Source organism: Mauremys reevesii, linkage group 4 (assembly GCF_016161935.1).
Source record: "Mauremys reevesii isolate NIE-2019 linkage group 4, ASM1616193v1, whole genome shotgun sequence".
Classification (NCBI taxonomy): domain Eukaryota; kingdom Metazoa; phylum Chordata; order Testudines; family Geoemydidae; genus Mauremys; species Mauremys reevesii.
In genome coordinates, this window is record NC_052626.1 from 71,195,461 (window position 1) to 71,209,729 (window position 14,269).

General features: G+C 45.0%; 1 protein-coding gene across 2 annotated transcripts; it reads left to right on the plus strand.

Annotated features, from left to right (window-relative positions):
- The first annotated feature begins 4 nt into the window (after positions 1-4).
- On the plus strand, positions 5-13,928 carry KBTBD4 (kelch repeat and BTB domain containing 4). Of its 2 annotated transcripts, none has more exons than XM_039537981.1 (4): positions 5-152; positions 3,923-4,543; positions 11,521-11,627; positions 12,222-13,928. In XM_039537981.1, the coding sequence occupies exons 1-4, from the start codon at positions 134-136 to the stop codon at positions 13,080-13,082; spliced, it is 1,608 nt and encodes a 535-aa protein (XP_039393915.1). In that variant the 5' UTR covers positions 5-133; the 3' UTR covers positions 13,083-13,928. The 2 variants fall into 2 exon arrangements, with proteins under 2 accessions (XP_039393915.1, XP_039393917.1); XM_039537983.1 differs by lacking the exon at positions 5-152 and adding an exon at positions 326-724.
- The last annotated feature ends 341 nt before the right edge of the window (positions 13,929-14,269 follow it).

Below are 14,269 nucleotides of genomic sequence, written 5' to 3' on the forward strand. Positions count from 1 at the left end.
AGTCGTCAGTTTCTCCGGGAGTTTCCGGTAAATTGACCGGAAGTGCCGGACGCGTCGCTATGCGGAAGAGGAAGGTGCAGCCGTTGTGAGGTTCCCCGGAAGGCTGGTGGGAGGTTCCGGCCGGACCGGCGGCATGAAGGGAAGAGTCGCAGGTGGGAACCCTCGCGGGGCGGGCGCGTTTCCCAGGCTGAGTCCGCGCGGGCTTTTCCCTTAGTGCCTCCGCCCTTCCCCAGCGCGGGAGGGCCGTAGCCGCGACCCTCGCCCGGGCTGCTGGGCACCCTCGGTGGGGAGCGGCGGGCGCTGGCTCCGGGTCCAGGATGGGCCGCGCCTAGGGGAAGGAGCCTTCCTGTCCCAAAGGGCGAGCGGGGGCTTTGGCTGGCGGGAGGTGCGAGGGGGGCCGCCCCGGTTTGGCTGGACTCACGTGCCTTGGGGGACTCGGAAGGAGCAGGTTTCTGAGCGGAGGGGCGGCCACAGGCCAGTTTGGGTCTGGTATTTCAGGCCTGTGGGCAGTGTGCCGTGCATGCAGGGGAAGACCGGGGTAGGAGGCGTGGACAGGAGAGCAGCAGCGGAGTGCAGGCCAGTCTGGTGTTGTCCGAGGGCTTACTTGACGGTAAACCTCAGTCAGTGGTGAAGGGCTGGATGAAAGGAGGCAGGAAAGATCCAGAGATGGGAGCGCTTTTCCAGGCGCCTTCCGCACTCCCAGGATGGGACCAGCGTTGATTTGGTGGGCTTGGAAGTACAGCATACAAAAGACTCATAAAATTTGAAAGATGTAATCTTTATTCCCTGATGTGATCAATTATCCATTGTCACAAGAAGTAAAGCTCTGTCACATTTGAATTCATATGCTCTTCATTCATCAAACAACCTGTGAAGCACTCCACTTTTTCATCACTTTTTCCTTTGTTTCTTTTTTCATCAGTTCTTTCCCTCTTCTTGGGGGTAGCTCCATCCCTCTCTTCCTTGGATTGATTGCATAATTACTTATATGAAATTCAATAAAATCATTAATAGTTTTTTTAATCTCTCAGCCACAACTTGGATACACTGGAGGGAGCAATGATATGGGTAGGTGGGAGGCGAAAGAGGAGGAGGTTACAGTAATCAAATTGGGAAATAATCAAGGCTTGTAAAAGTGTGTTAGCTGTTGGGACAGAGAAAAAAGTGGTGGGAGAGGGAAGGGCCTAAGATGACTCCCTGATCATGTAAGTAATATAAACAATGGTGTTGTCAACTGTGATAGATAATGGGAGACATGGGGAAGATATAGGAGGAAAGATGAGCTTAAATTGTTGAGGCCTCCATGAAGAAATGTGGGAGAGACAGACTCTCCAGCTGATCCCAGACCTGCCCAGCCAAACTGCCCTTCACCGGAAAAGACAGAAGTAGATCTGAGTATCATCACCATGGAGATGGAAATTGAAATTGTTATTGGAGGTCTCTGAGTGATGCTAAGAAAGAATGCTCATGAGCACATGGTATAGAAGCATGAAAGTGGATCCTCCCATTCTGTATTTTACCACCAGTCTTTATCTGAAGATTATATGGCTCCCCAATCTCTGAAAAATCCTGCACATGATATGTGGTCAAGTTAATGTTATGAGGGAAAAGTCACCTTTAGCATTATCAGAATTTGTGCACTTGTTTTTGCAGCCTTTATTCTGCTTCCACTGTAGTTTTTAATAGTAGTACTAAAATGTCGTTTCCCTGGTGGATTCTTTATTTTAGACCAGAGAAAAGGAAAATGACTGTTGATATCTATTTTATTTTCTATATAGGTAAATCACCTTCATCATTGCAGGCATTGAACACCTTCCAACAGTGCATTAAATGACATGATTAGCATCTGTCACGTGTAGTTCATTCTTTTTCTCATCCTCTCCCCAAGAAGGAAGCTATGTGTGCATTGCAGTGTGTTGTTTTGGTACAGCTTTTTAATAAGAACATGCTGCTTTGTATTCATATTGGAGAAGGCACGGTTGAAAAAATGGACTTTGCACTTGGAGTAGGTGATGAGGTTTGTGATGGTCCTTAGTTCCTGTGGGATTTTGTTCCACAGTCTGAGGTCTGTTTCCACACAAGTGAGCATTACCCTTTCAGTAAAAGTTCATGGTGCCTGAAGAGTGACATTGCTGATCACCGTTCTTATCCTGGCACTTCAGGTGATCTTTTAGGTATCCTGGGCTCAGGTTGTTGAGTGCCTTGAAGATAAGGAACAAAACCTTTACTTTGACTTGAAATTGCCTATGGGAGGACACTGTAGAGAGCAGGGACAGGTTTGATGTAGCTGTGTTGGCCTGTTTTGCTGAGGAGAAGTACTAAGTTCTGTACTAGTTAGAGATTCCAAAAGCTTGATGGTTTCGTGCCCAGGTATGTTATGCTGCTGTAGTCCAGCTGAGAAGTAACAAAGATGTTTATAGCTGAGGCAAGGTTATCATTCTCCAGAATAGAGGATCTTCTTGACAACCAGAAATGATAGGAAGTGTTGCTCATGGAAACTGGTGTGTGTGTGTGTGTGTGTTAGTTTCAGCAAAGAACCCCTAGGAATGCTTCTAAATTACAGACTGAGTTGAACAATTGTGGCTCTATATCTTCAACCGAAGGACTACAGCAATTGCAAACTTCTTGGATGAAATCATCTTATTGAAATCATTGAAAAATGATGATGCAGAGATAGCTGCTATGGTTAAGATTGAATGTTAACATTATAGACCACTAGAGTTGGGGCTAGAAATTTAGTCCCTCGCTGAGGGGTGAAAATGAGTTTTGAGTGAGCATAGTCCCAATTGTAAGAAGCTTGTCTATGTTCTGCTATTGCTGGGATGCATCTACTGCTGATGCCAAAACCCTCCAGTTGCACAAAAGCATCACCAGTGAAGTAAAGAGGTAGCTACCACCCCTCTCTGCAGCAGCTCTTCTTTGTGACAGAGACGTATCTCTCCTCCTGCTCCTGAGGAGATGCCTGCCAAAGAGACACCATTGCTTCTTTTGACCTTGCCCTGCTGCTAATGGAGAGTATGGCTAATAACATCTGGCTTGAAATGTGATGCCTTTCTATTATTCTTGATTATCTGATCCAAGTTGCCTGGGAGGAGTAGTCTCTGCAGGTTGTATCTCATATTGAAGATGCAGGGCACTTCATACAAATTTAATGCAACTGTCAGGCACTTGGCAAATTTCTCATCTGGGTAGTTTGAGGGCTTCTGGTCAGTTCTGGCATGACTCTTCTCCCACTTTATTTTCAGAAAAATAAACTCCCAATATATGTTATCTCTACACATACATCACCTCATTTTCATATGGTAATTAGCACCTAGTCATGCTATTAACTGCTGCTTCTGCTCTTTACCAACACACCATGCCTCAACCTTGTTTGCATCTGACCTGCCCACACTAATATTACCATCTTTTCCTTGCTTTATTGGTTTCAGAAATCCCTGTTATGAAACCGGAGGTGGGGAGTATGCAATATGAGAAGAACGAATCTGACTTTATTAGAGTCATAAATTCTGAAATTTCTTTCATGTGCCCCCTCTGTTGTAAATGAGAGATTCATGATTTGGGTTGCTGGATATGTCCTCTACATACCTTAGATCTCTTATGCTGTATTTCACTAGGATGCTGAGATGGGGATGAAAGGGTAATTGTGTTTGCTATTTCCAGGGATTGGAATATTGGGATTCCACTGTTGCATGAGGCTACCACTGTAGTGAGAGCTGTGGCAGTTTTAATCACCTCACCTCATGTGCTGCACTTATAAGGAAGCACTGCAGATCAGGTGGAAGTTTCTAGTAGCTATGTTACTTAGGCTGCAGTTTGTTTGGCTACCCATCGACTCCTCTTGGCTTTTGAAGTTGCATGCTCCCTGAGTTGCATGATCTTGTTAGTTGAGGGGGAGAGTCTCACTGCCATTGTTTTACAGATTGCTGGAGGTCAGATCTGTGCAGCAACATGGACTCATCGGAGGAGACTGGGGGCTCCTCCACAGAAGAGAACTACTTTGTGAACTACACCTTCACTGACCGTTCTCACTCAGGCCGCGTAGCTCAGGGTATTATGAAGCTCTGTCTGGAGGATGAGCTCTTTGCTGACGTTACCATCTCAGTGGAAGGCAAAGAATTCCAGCTGCACCGTCTAGTCCTCTCAGCTCAGAGCTGCTTCTTTCGTTCCATGTTCACTTCCAACCTGAAGGAGGCCCACAACAGGGTGATTGAGCTGCAAGATGTTAGTGAGAGTGTTTTCCAACTCCTGGTGGACTATATTTACCATGGGACTGTAAAGCTGCGGGCAGAAGAGTTGCAGGAAACGTATGAGGTGGCAGATATGTACCAGCTGACTGCCCTTTTTGAGGAGTGCTCCCGTTTCCTGGCCCGCACGGTGCAGGTGAGGAACTGTCTTCAGGTTATGTGGCTGGCAGATCAACACAGTGACATGGAGCTCTACACCGCTGCAAAGCACTGTGCCAAGTCACACTTGTCACAGCTTCAGGATACAGAGGAGTTCCTGCACCTACCTCTCCGCCTGCTGACAGACATCCTTACAGGTAGGCATAGGGGGCTTATGAGACCAGCCAGGATGTGGGTGTGGAGAGAGAATTGGGGTGGCTGTCTCAGAGGTTTGTGGGAATTATCTGAACAGCCAGCAGGGTGGCTTTGAAGGACAGCAGGATGGGATTCAGAGGATCCAACTATCTTATTCAGAGACTGAGCAAAGCAAGTCTTCCCATAGCAAACCATCCAGCATAACTTACTCAAAGAAGCCTTGGTAACTGCAGCTGGCAATGAAGCATCCAACCTTTGAGCAATAGCTACATTAACATAAAAGATGCTGGTAAAATGGCCATATTGTCTATCTCACAGCAGTTCCTGGGGAAAGGGTAACAACCTCCAACCTCATAGGTTTCAGGGGATGCTTGGCATTAAACCTTATGGGGGTCCCTGCTCACTGATATCTCGGCTCTAGTTTATTAACCTTCAATGAACTGTTGAGCTTCCATCCTATGTGGTATTTTCAATAATACTATGAGTTACCTCAAATAATTGTCAATTTCAGTAGAAAGCATTTCAGAGCTGGATTCGTTTGTCCGTAAAGTGCCAAACATGTGTTGTGTCATATTAAGTTGGTTTCCTATAGAAGACTCTTTGCTCCACTCATATTGTAGGGCTTTCAGTAGGCAGTGAAGCCACATAGCTTGTGTAGGGGAGCCTATAATTGTATGTGCTTTTCTTCAGATTTTTGGAATGTTTGCAGGATTTTTCCAGAAATAACTCAATGGTACGTTAAGTCTGTTTGCTAGCTCCCTTAACAGCTTGGGATGCATGTTGTTCCACTGTTGTGTATATGTTCATCTTCCAAAGATTCCCTTATCTTTTTAGCAAGAGCTATTTTTACAGGGGCTTTTTCCTGTCTTAGTTACCTGAACTTCACTTCTTTTGGAAAACATATCTAGAGATGGTGCCCAGTATTTCAGCCATTCGAGTCATGATTAATTCTAGCCCTTTCATTCTCCCTACTGTCTTTTTCCTTCTGGTATTATGGAGGTGCTGGTTGCAACTCCATAATTAAGGTTGAGTACCATTTTTTACTTAAAGCAGGGCTGCCGCTGCTCTTTAAAAATTCTATGGCTTCATGCTGGCTTGGCATCAGGGCTTGAAAGGCTTCCCCGTGGTACTGCTTTGATGGCTCTATAATGTGTTGAGACAGCACTGCCAGGGTAATTCAGGCAGGACTATGGGGAAGTCCTTAAAATTCAGCGATACTGGCCCTGGTGCTCTTTGCTTAGCAGTATTTTAATTAACACAGCCCTCCAATAAGTCAACTGCAAATTAAGGGCCAGATTCACCGGAATGCTTTGGGTGCTTTGTGCTGCTCCAGCGAGGCAAAGCAGCTGTGCATCCACCCTCGTTGGCAGCTGTGCACCCACCCTCGCTGGCAGCTGTGCACTGCTTTGGAGGTACTGGTGAATCTATCCATAAAAGTTAAAATTAAAAAAAAAAAAAGATTGATACTGAATATCTGCAAATCGTTAGAAATATCGCATGGTAGCATTTTCTAAGTTAGGGCGTGTATGAAACTTTTTAATTTAAAAAAACTTACGAAATCCACAGACAAATTGTTCAGATGGAGTTAGGGTTGAAAGTGTATATCAGTAACTCAAGGGTACAAAAAACCTACAGTTTGTTTGTAATTACCCTAAAAACATGCATTTGGTTGGGAGATGTCCAGGTAATCTCCATGCCGGATTTTAACATTGAGAAGGAAGAAAATGAAGTAAGAAAGGGTACAGCCGTGGGTAGGAGAATGGACATAAGGAGAAAGGGTAGTGTAGATATCAGTCTAATGGGTGATACTGGCAGTAGAATGTCTGTGCCTAATCGGGTAAAGAATGTGAGCGAAGCCAAACAGCAAAAATTAAGATGTTTGTACACCAATGCGAGGAGCCTAGGTAACAAAATGGAGGAACTAGAGTTACTGGTGCAGGAAGTGAAAGCAGATATTATAGGGATAACAGAAACGGGTAGAATAGTAGTCATGACTGGAGTACAGGTATTGAAGGGTATGTGCTGTTCAGGAAAGACCGAAATATAGGCAAAGGTGGTGGATTAGCATTGTATATCGATGATGAGGTAGACTATAAAGAAATAAGAAGGGATGGAATGGATAAGACAGTGTGTGTCTGGGCAAAAATCACATTGGGGAAGAAAGCTACTAGAGCCTCCCCTGGGATGGTGCTTGGGGTGTGCTATAGACCACCGGGATCTGAGTTGAATATGGATAGAGACCTCTTTAATATTTTTAATGAAGTAAATACTAATGGGAATTGTGTGATCATGGGAGACTTTAACTTCCCAGATATAGCCTGGAGGACAAGTGCTAGTAATAATAATAGGGCTCAGATTTCCCTGAATGCGATAGCTGTTGGATTCCTTCACCAAGTAGTTGCTGAACCAACAAGAGGGGATGCCATTTTAGATTTGGTTTTGGTGAGTAGTGTCGGAGAAAAACTCAGTTCTCGCTTTTTCTTTGGGTGCAGCAAAATCAAATACTTTATTATTTCTCCAGTAATTACAATAGAGGGAGGGAGTGCCCTAGGACACAGGGTTGCCCCAGTCCCAGACAGGTCTCTCAACAGGTAAACAATTACAGCAAGCATTTATACCTTTGTTACAGACAATAACAAGCAATAATACAGACAATAATGAGCAACAACTGCATTTTGTTTATACATAAGCCATCCTGCTATCTTATTTTTCTCACTTCTAGGAGACGCCAGTCTACATATTTGGTTATCAGTTGCAAGGTCGTAATAACTTCTCACACAGTTTCTTTCCCTCTCGCCTCACACCATCCTCGCTTCTACAAGTCTCACGTCATTAGGGTTACAGTGTGGCCTAACTCTTGCTAACTACTAGCCTGACTCTTGCTAACTGATTGACATGCATTAAGATCCCCTTCAAATCCTTGTTAATTCTTTCCCTATTTCCACAGTAGTGAGGATCTCATAGAAGAAATGGTTGTAGGGAACAATCTTGGTTCAAGCAATCATGAGCTAATTCAGTTTAAACTAAACTGGAAGGATACACAAAAATAGATCTGTGATTAGAGTTTTTTATTTCAAAAGGGCTAACTTTAAAAAATTAAGGAAATTAGTTAGGGAAGTGGATTGGACTGAAGAACCTGTGGATCTAAAGGCAGAGGAGGCCTGGAATTACTTCAAGTCAAAGTTGCAGAAACTATCAGAAGCCTGCATCCCAAGAAAGGGGAAAAAATTCATAGGCAGGAGTTGTAGATCAAGCTGGATGAGCAAGCATCTCAGAGAGGTGATTAAGAAAAAGCAGAGAGCCTACAATGAGTGGAAGATGGGAGTGATCTGCAAGGAAAGCTACCTTATTGAGGTCAGAACATGTAGGGATAAAGTGAGACAGGCCAAAAGCCATGTAGAGTTGGACCTTGCAAAGGGAATTAAAACCAATAGTAAAAGGTTCTATAGCCATATAAACAAGAAGAAAACAAAGAAAGAAGAAGTGGGACCGCTAAACACTGAGGAAGGGGGGGAAGTTAAGGATAATCTAGGCATGGCCCAATATCTAAACAAATACTTTGCCGCAGTCTTTAATGAGGAGCTTAGGGATAATGGTAGGATGACAAATGGGAATAAGGATATGGAAGTAGATACTACCACATACGAGGTAGAAGCCAAACTCGAACAGCTTAATGGGACTAAATTGGGGGGCCCAGATAATCTTCATCCAAGAATATTAAAGGAACTGGCACATGAAATTGCAAGCCCATTAGCAAGAATTTTCAATGAATCTGTAAACTCAGGGGTTGTACCATATGACTGGAGAATTGCTAACATAGTTCCTATTGTTAAGAAAGGGAGAAAAAAGTGATCTGGGTAACTACCGGCCTGTTCGTTTGACATCTGTAGTATGCAAAGTCTTGGAAAAATTTTTGAAGGAGAAAGTAGATAAAGACATTGAGGTCAATGGTAATTGGGACAAAATACAACATGGTTTTACAAAAGCTAGATTGTGCCAAACCAACCTGATGTCCTTCTTTGAGAAGGTAACAGATCTTTTAGACAAAGGAAATGCAGTGGATCTAATTTACCTCAATTTCAGTAAGGCATTTGATACGGTTCCACATGGGGAATTATTAGCTAAATTGGAAAAGATGGGGATCAGTATGAAAATTGAAAGGTGGATAAGGAACTGGTTAAAGGGGAGACTACAACGGGTCATACAGAAAGGTGAACTGTCAGGCTGGAGGGAGGTTACTAGTGGAGTTCCTTGGATCGGTTTTGGGATCAATCTTATTTAATCCTTTTATTACTGACCTTGGCACAAAAAGTGGGAATGTGCTAATAAAGTTTGCAGATGACACAGAGCTGGGAGGTATTGCCAATACAGAGAAGGATCGGGATATCATACAGGAAGATCTGGATGACCTTGTAAACTAGAGTAATAGTAATAGGATGAAATTTAATAGTGAAAAGTGCAAGGTCATGCATTTAGGGATTAATAACAAGAATTGTGTTATAAACTGGGGACGCATCAGCTGGAAGTAAGAGAGGAGGAGAAGAACCTTGGAGTATTGGTTGATCACAGGATGACTATGAGCTGCCAATATGATATGGCCGTGAAAAAAGATAATGTGGTCTTGGGATGCACCAGGTGAGGTATTTCCAATAGAGCTAAGGAGGTGTTAGTACTGTTCTGCAAGGCACTGGTGAGACCTCATTTGGAATACTGTGTGCATTTCTGGTTTCCCATGTTTAAGAAGGATGAATTTGAACTGGAACAGGTACAGAGAAGGGCTACTAGGATGATCTGAGGAATGGAAAACCTGTCATGTGAAAGGAGACTCAAAGAGCTTGGCTTGTTTAGCCTAACCAAAAAAAGGCTGGGGGAGATATGATTGCTCTCTATAAATATATCCAAGGGATAAATACCAGCGAGGGAGAGGAATTATTTAAGCTGAATACTAATGTGGACAGAAGAACAAATGGATATAAATTGGCCATCAGGAAGTTTAGACTTGAAATTAGATGACGGTTTAACCACCAGAGCAGTGAAGTTCTGGAACAGCCTTCCAAGGGGAGCCGTGGGGGCAAAAGACATATCTGGCTTCAAGACTAAGCTTGATAAATTTATGGAAGGGATGGTATGATGGGATAGCCTAATTTTGGCAATTAATTGATCTTTGACTATTAGCAGTAAATATGCCCAATGGCCTGTGATGAGATGTTAGATGGAACGGGATCTGAGTTACTTCAGAGAATTCTTTCCTGGATGTCTGGCTGGTGAGTCTTGCCCACATGCTCAGGGTTTAGCTGATCACCATATTTGGGGTCGGGAAGGAATTTTCCTCCAGGGCAGATTGGCAGAGGCCCTGGAGTTTTTTTTGCCTTCCTCTGCAGCGTGGATCACAGGTCAGTTCATGGAGGATTCTCTGCACCTTCAAGTCTTTAAACCACAATTTGAGGACTTCAGTAGCTCAGACATAGGTTAGGGTTTGATACAGGAGTGAGTGAGTGAGATTCTGTGGCCTGTGTTGTGCAGGAGGTCAGACTAGATGATCATAATGGTCCCTTCTGACTTTAAAGTCTATGATTCTATGATTATAAACCCAGGAAATTCAGAGTTAAGGTTACACTTAAAAGAAATCCAAACATGTTAAGGCACTTAAACAGCCTTAACTCTGACCTTTAGTGACACCATGCAGTAACCGTAGGATTAGGATTATGGTATTTTAATGTTTGGTCCCAGATTAGGTTGGTTTGATTGTTCTGGTTAAAGGCTCCTGTGGTGGGATTTTTCTCCTTGTACAATTGTGTTACCCAGGTAGGCCTGTAAAATGGGCCCCAAACGGAAATACACCCATAGTGCGGTTAGGCAGAAGCACTATGTTAGCTTAAGCACTCCCTGTACTACAACCCAGTTAGTGGAAGCCCGAGGAAAATAAGCAAGCATTAATGATAAGCATTAAAACAAATGTAATGCAGATGATGTTTTATTTATAAAACTTGTCCATTGCTAGGCCATTGGACACATTTCCAGAATAAAACCATACATTTAACTTGTGTGTTGGTTGCTAGAGCCAGTGATTTAGACAATCCCAGTAATAATGGATCAACCCTAAACAGAATAAACTCCCTCATTATGAGCAAACAGGTGGGTCTTGTCTAATGCATTGAATGCAAACTAACTTGGGGCTCTGTCAGGCCCTGAGGAAGCAGATTTCAGAGTCAAGGAACCTTCAGAAGGAATGTCATGCCTCACACAATCAAAGCTGAATCTAGAGAGGATTCCGCATAGGGGGAGCGATGATCTCTCAGGCAGTCATATATACAATCACCTAGCATGCTGTTGGCAATTTACTAAAGATATAAGGGTTTATGGAAGGCCTGCACAACTTGTAAAGCAGCGAGGGCCATATTACTCCAAAGAAAACAGCTGAGGGCTGAAACCCACTGACACCCCCCCGAAACACCCCCTCCAGTGCTGCCCAGCCCCCCTGAGCCTCCCCCCAGCGCCACCCACCCCGCAGAAACAAACCCTCCTTCCCCAGCGCCGCCTCGCCGAAACGGCGGTATTGAACCTTGGTAATATGTTATAGCGGGCCCCTAAGGTAGTGTAATTAAGGTAAAAAAAAAATGTTTTTTTGCTAGAAGTAGAATAAGATCTCTCAGAAGTCCTAGTGAGTGCCCATGAAGGGTGTTTGCTAAGATCTGTGACATTAGCTCACTGACTTTGACTTAAATAGAACATTTGCTGTGTCACCCAGGAAGCAATGTCTCCTGATGTTGAACCAGATAGACTTGATACAGGTGCCTAGTTGCTCCTGCTGGCCATACTAGCCAGGTTTTATAAACCTCAGCCTTACTCTTGCTCAAGATAGGGTTTATTGGTGTCCTCACGGTGGGAAGAGGTTATGCAGAAGAGGGTGGTGGTTCAGCTCATGCCTTGAGAATAGTATGTCAATTTATGGTAAATTCCTTTGTCTCTGAAACTACAGATGGTGTTCCATGTTCACAGAATCCAACAGTTGCCATAGAAACCTGGATCAACTTCAACAAAGAGGAGAGGGCAGGCTTCTCGGAGGTGCTGCGATCCAGTCTAAAGGTATGGATGGCCGCTGTGCCCTGTGGTTAATGCAGTTATCATACTGCTCTGGTTCCCTACTCACTGAGGAAGGGCTCCTACCCTCATTTGTGACCTTGTAGTGTTTGAAAAAGCTGTGGCTTCAATACCAGGAATGCGTGCACATAGGTAGAAAACCCCAGGTACTGTCAATGGCCTCAGCCTCGAGGCTGCTCTTTCCAATAGGGTTAATTAATCAGTGGTATTAGCCTGGCGTTCCCCAAGTATACAGATAAGGAGCCAGTTTAGAAAGCTTAGGGCTTGGCATTCCCATGACTATAATTCTGCTCCCTGAGCATTTCCTAGCCGTTAACTGAACTGAAGCCTGATTCAGGTGCAGGGCACTGCTCATTTTACCAGGTCAGGGATAAAAGGTGCCTAGACAAGGCTTGAAGCACAGGGGGTGGAGGATGTAGGAGCCTGAGACCTTATAGTCAAGTGAGGCTGAGATGACTTAACACAGAGCTACTGGGCCACAAAACTCCCTAAAGGGAATGGAGCTTTGGATGGTGCTGGCATGTGTGTTGTGACGCAACTCCTACCTGGATTCTGACAAAAATCCCTTCTCTCTCTCAGGAGATTGGGGAGAACGTTCACATCTACCTGATCGGGAAGGAGTCATCACGTACACACTCACTTGCTGTCTCTCTGCATTGTGCTGATGATGACTCAATCAGTGTGAGTGGCCAGAATAGCCTGTGCCATCAGATCACTGCAGCTTGCAAGCATGGCAGTGACCTCTATGTCGTAGGGGGCTCCATTCCACGGCGCATGTGGAAATGTAACAATGCCACTGTAGACTGGGAATGGTGTGCTCCTCTGCCCCGTGACCGGCTCCAACACACCCTTGTCTCCGTGCCCAGCAAGGATGCTATATACTCACTGGGGGGCAAGACGTTGCAGGACACACTCTCCAATGCTGTCATATACTACAGGGTGCGAGACAATGTGTGGACAGAGACCAGCCAGCTGGAAGTAGCTGTCTCTGGGGCTGCAGGTGCCAACCTCAATGGTATCATTTACCTGCTGGGTGGGGAGGAGAATGATCTGGACTTCTTCACTAAGCCCTCCCGGCTCATTCAGTGCTATGACACCAATACAGAGAAGTGCCACGTGAAGCCTTATGTATTGCCTTTTGCAGGGCACATGCATGCTGCTGTGCATAAAGACCTAGTGTTCATCGTGGCTGAGGGGGACTCGCTGCTGTGCTATAATCCCCTCCTGGATAGCTTCACCCGACTCTGCCTGCCAGATGCCTGGAGCTCAGTACCATCCCTTTGGAAAATTGCCAGTTGTAATGGCAGCATCTATGTCTTTCGGGATCGTTACAAAAAGGGAGATGCCAACACCTTCAAACTCAACCCTGCCACCTCTGTGGTGACTGTCACCAGTGGCATCAAGGTGCTGCTCACTAACCTGCAGTTTGTGCTGGCTTGAGGTGACAAGTCCACGGACAAGACAACATGAACATTCTGTAGAGCAGCTTAGAGGCACCCAGTTTCCTTAGCACTTGCCCCAACAAGACCAGCTCACAGCACCATAGAGTGCTCCCTCCTCTTTAGCCCTGCGTGCAGGCAGTATGAGTCTCCTGGATGTGAGGCTGTTTTTCCTTTCAGTACACTCTCTCTAAGTTGACTTACAGCATCTTAAATCCCAGATGGACTAAATAGTGTTACTATGATCCTCTGATATGAAGCTGTGTTTCAAGCTCAGATTGCAGCAGATAGGCTTCTTAGGCCTAGAACTATCCACCACCAGCAAGCCCTAGCATGAGCAGCAACCCCTTTTTGTCACAGCCTTTTAATGTAATAGCTCAGGAGGCTGCATGTGCTGCTGCCATCACTTGTCACAGGGAATGGCCACCCTGTACACTCCCTAAAAAAGCTCTATGCAGTTTGAAATGGGGCTCCAATATGAATGTTTCTTGCTAAGGCTACAGGATCGGCTTTAGGCCAGAGGCACTGACTAAAGTGGACTGTACTGTAGACTGATTTCAGAGGTGGGTCCAAGGCCCTGACTTGGTTGTGCTTTGCCCTAACGTAGGGAAAATGGACTTGCTGCTACTTTGCCACCTAGCAGAAAGAGGAAAACTATCCTTACAATACTACTGTGCCAATGCTGGTTTCTAGCCCCACTAGTGGGGCTCCCATCCTGCTGACATTATACGACAGAGCTGTACGATGGTTAAAGATGAAACTAAAGTTCATTTTCTCACAGCCTTCCCTGCTGGCACTGTAGCCCTTTAGGTGAGAACCTGAATAAAAGTGTCTGGTGGGACAAAGATATGGTTTCTTTTTGCTGGCTGTATTAATGCGAGAAGAGTTTGACACCCCTTTGTTACCTGCAATAATGGCACTGATGTGGGAGGGGTAGATCAAACCCTTACAGGTGCTCTAACGCGTGTGCGTGGTGTGTGTGGGGGGGCAGAAACAAGTGTCCAGTTTTCAACTGGAACACCTGCTCGAAAAGGGGCCCTCAGCCTGCTGAAAATGAGTGAGCAAGGGTGGAGGAGAGTGAGCGATGGGGGGCAGGGAGGATGGAGTGAACAGGGCAGGGCCTCGGCAAAGGGGTAGGGCAAGGGTATTCAGTTTTGTTTGGTTAGAAAGTTGGCAATCCTAGGGTCA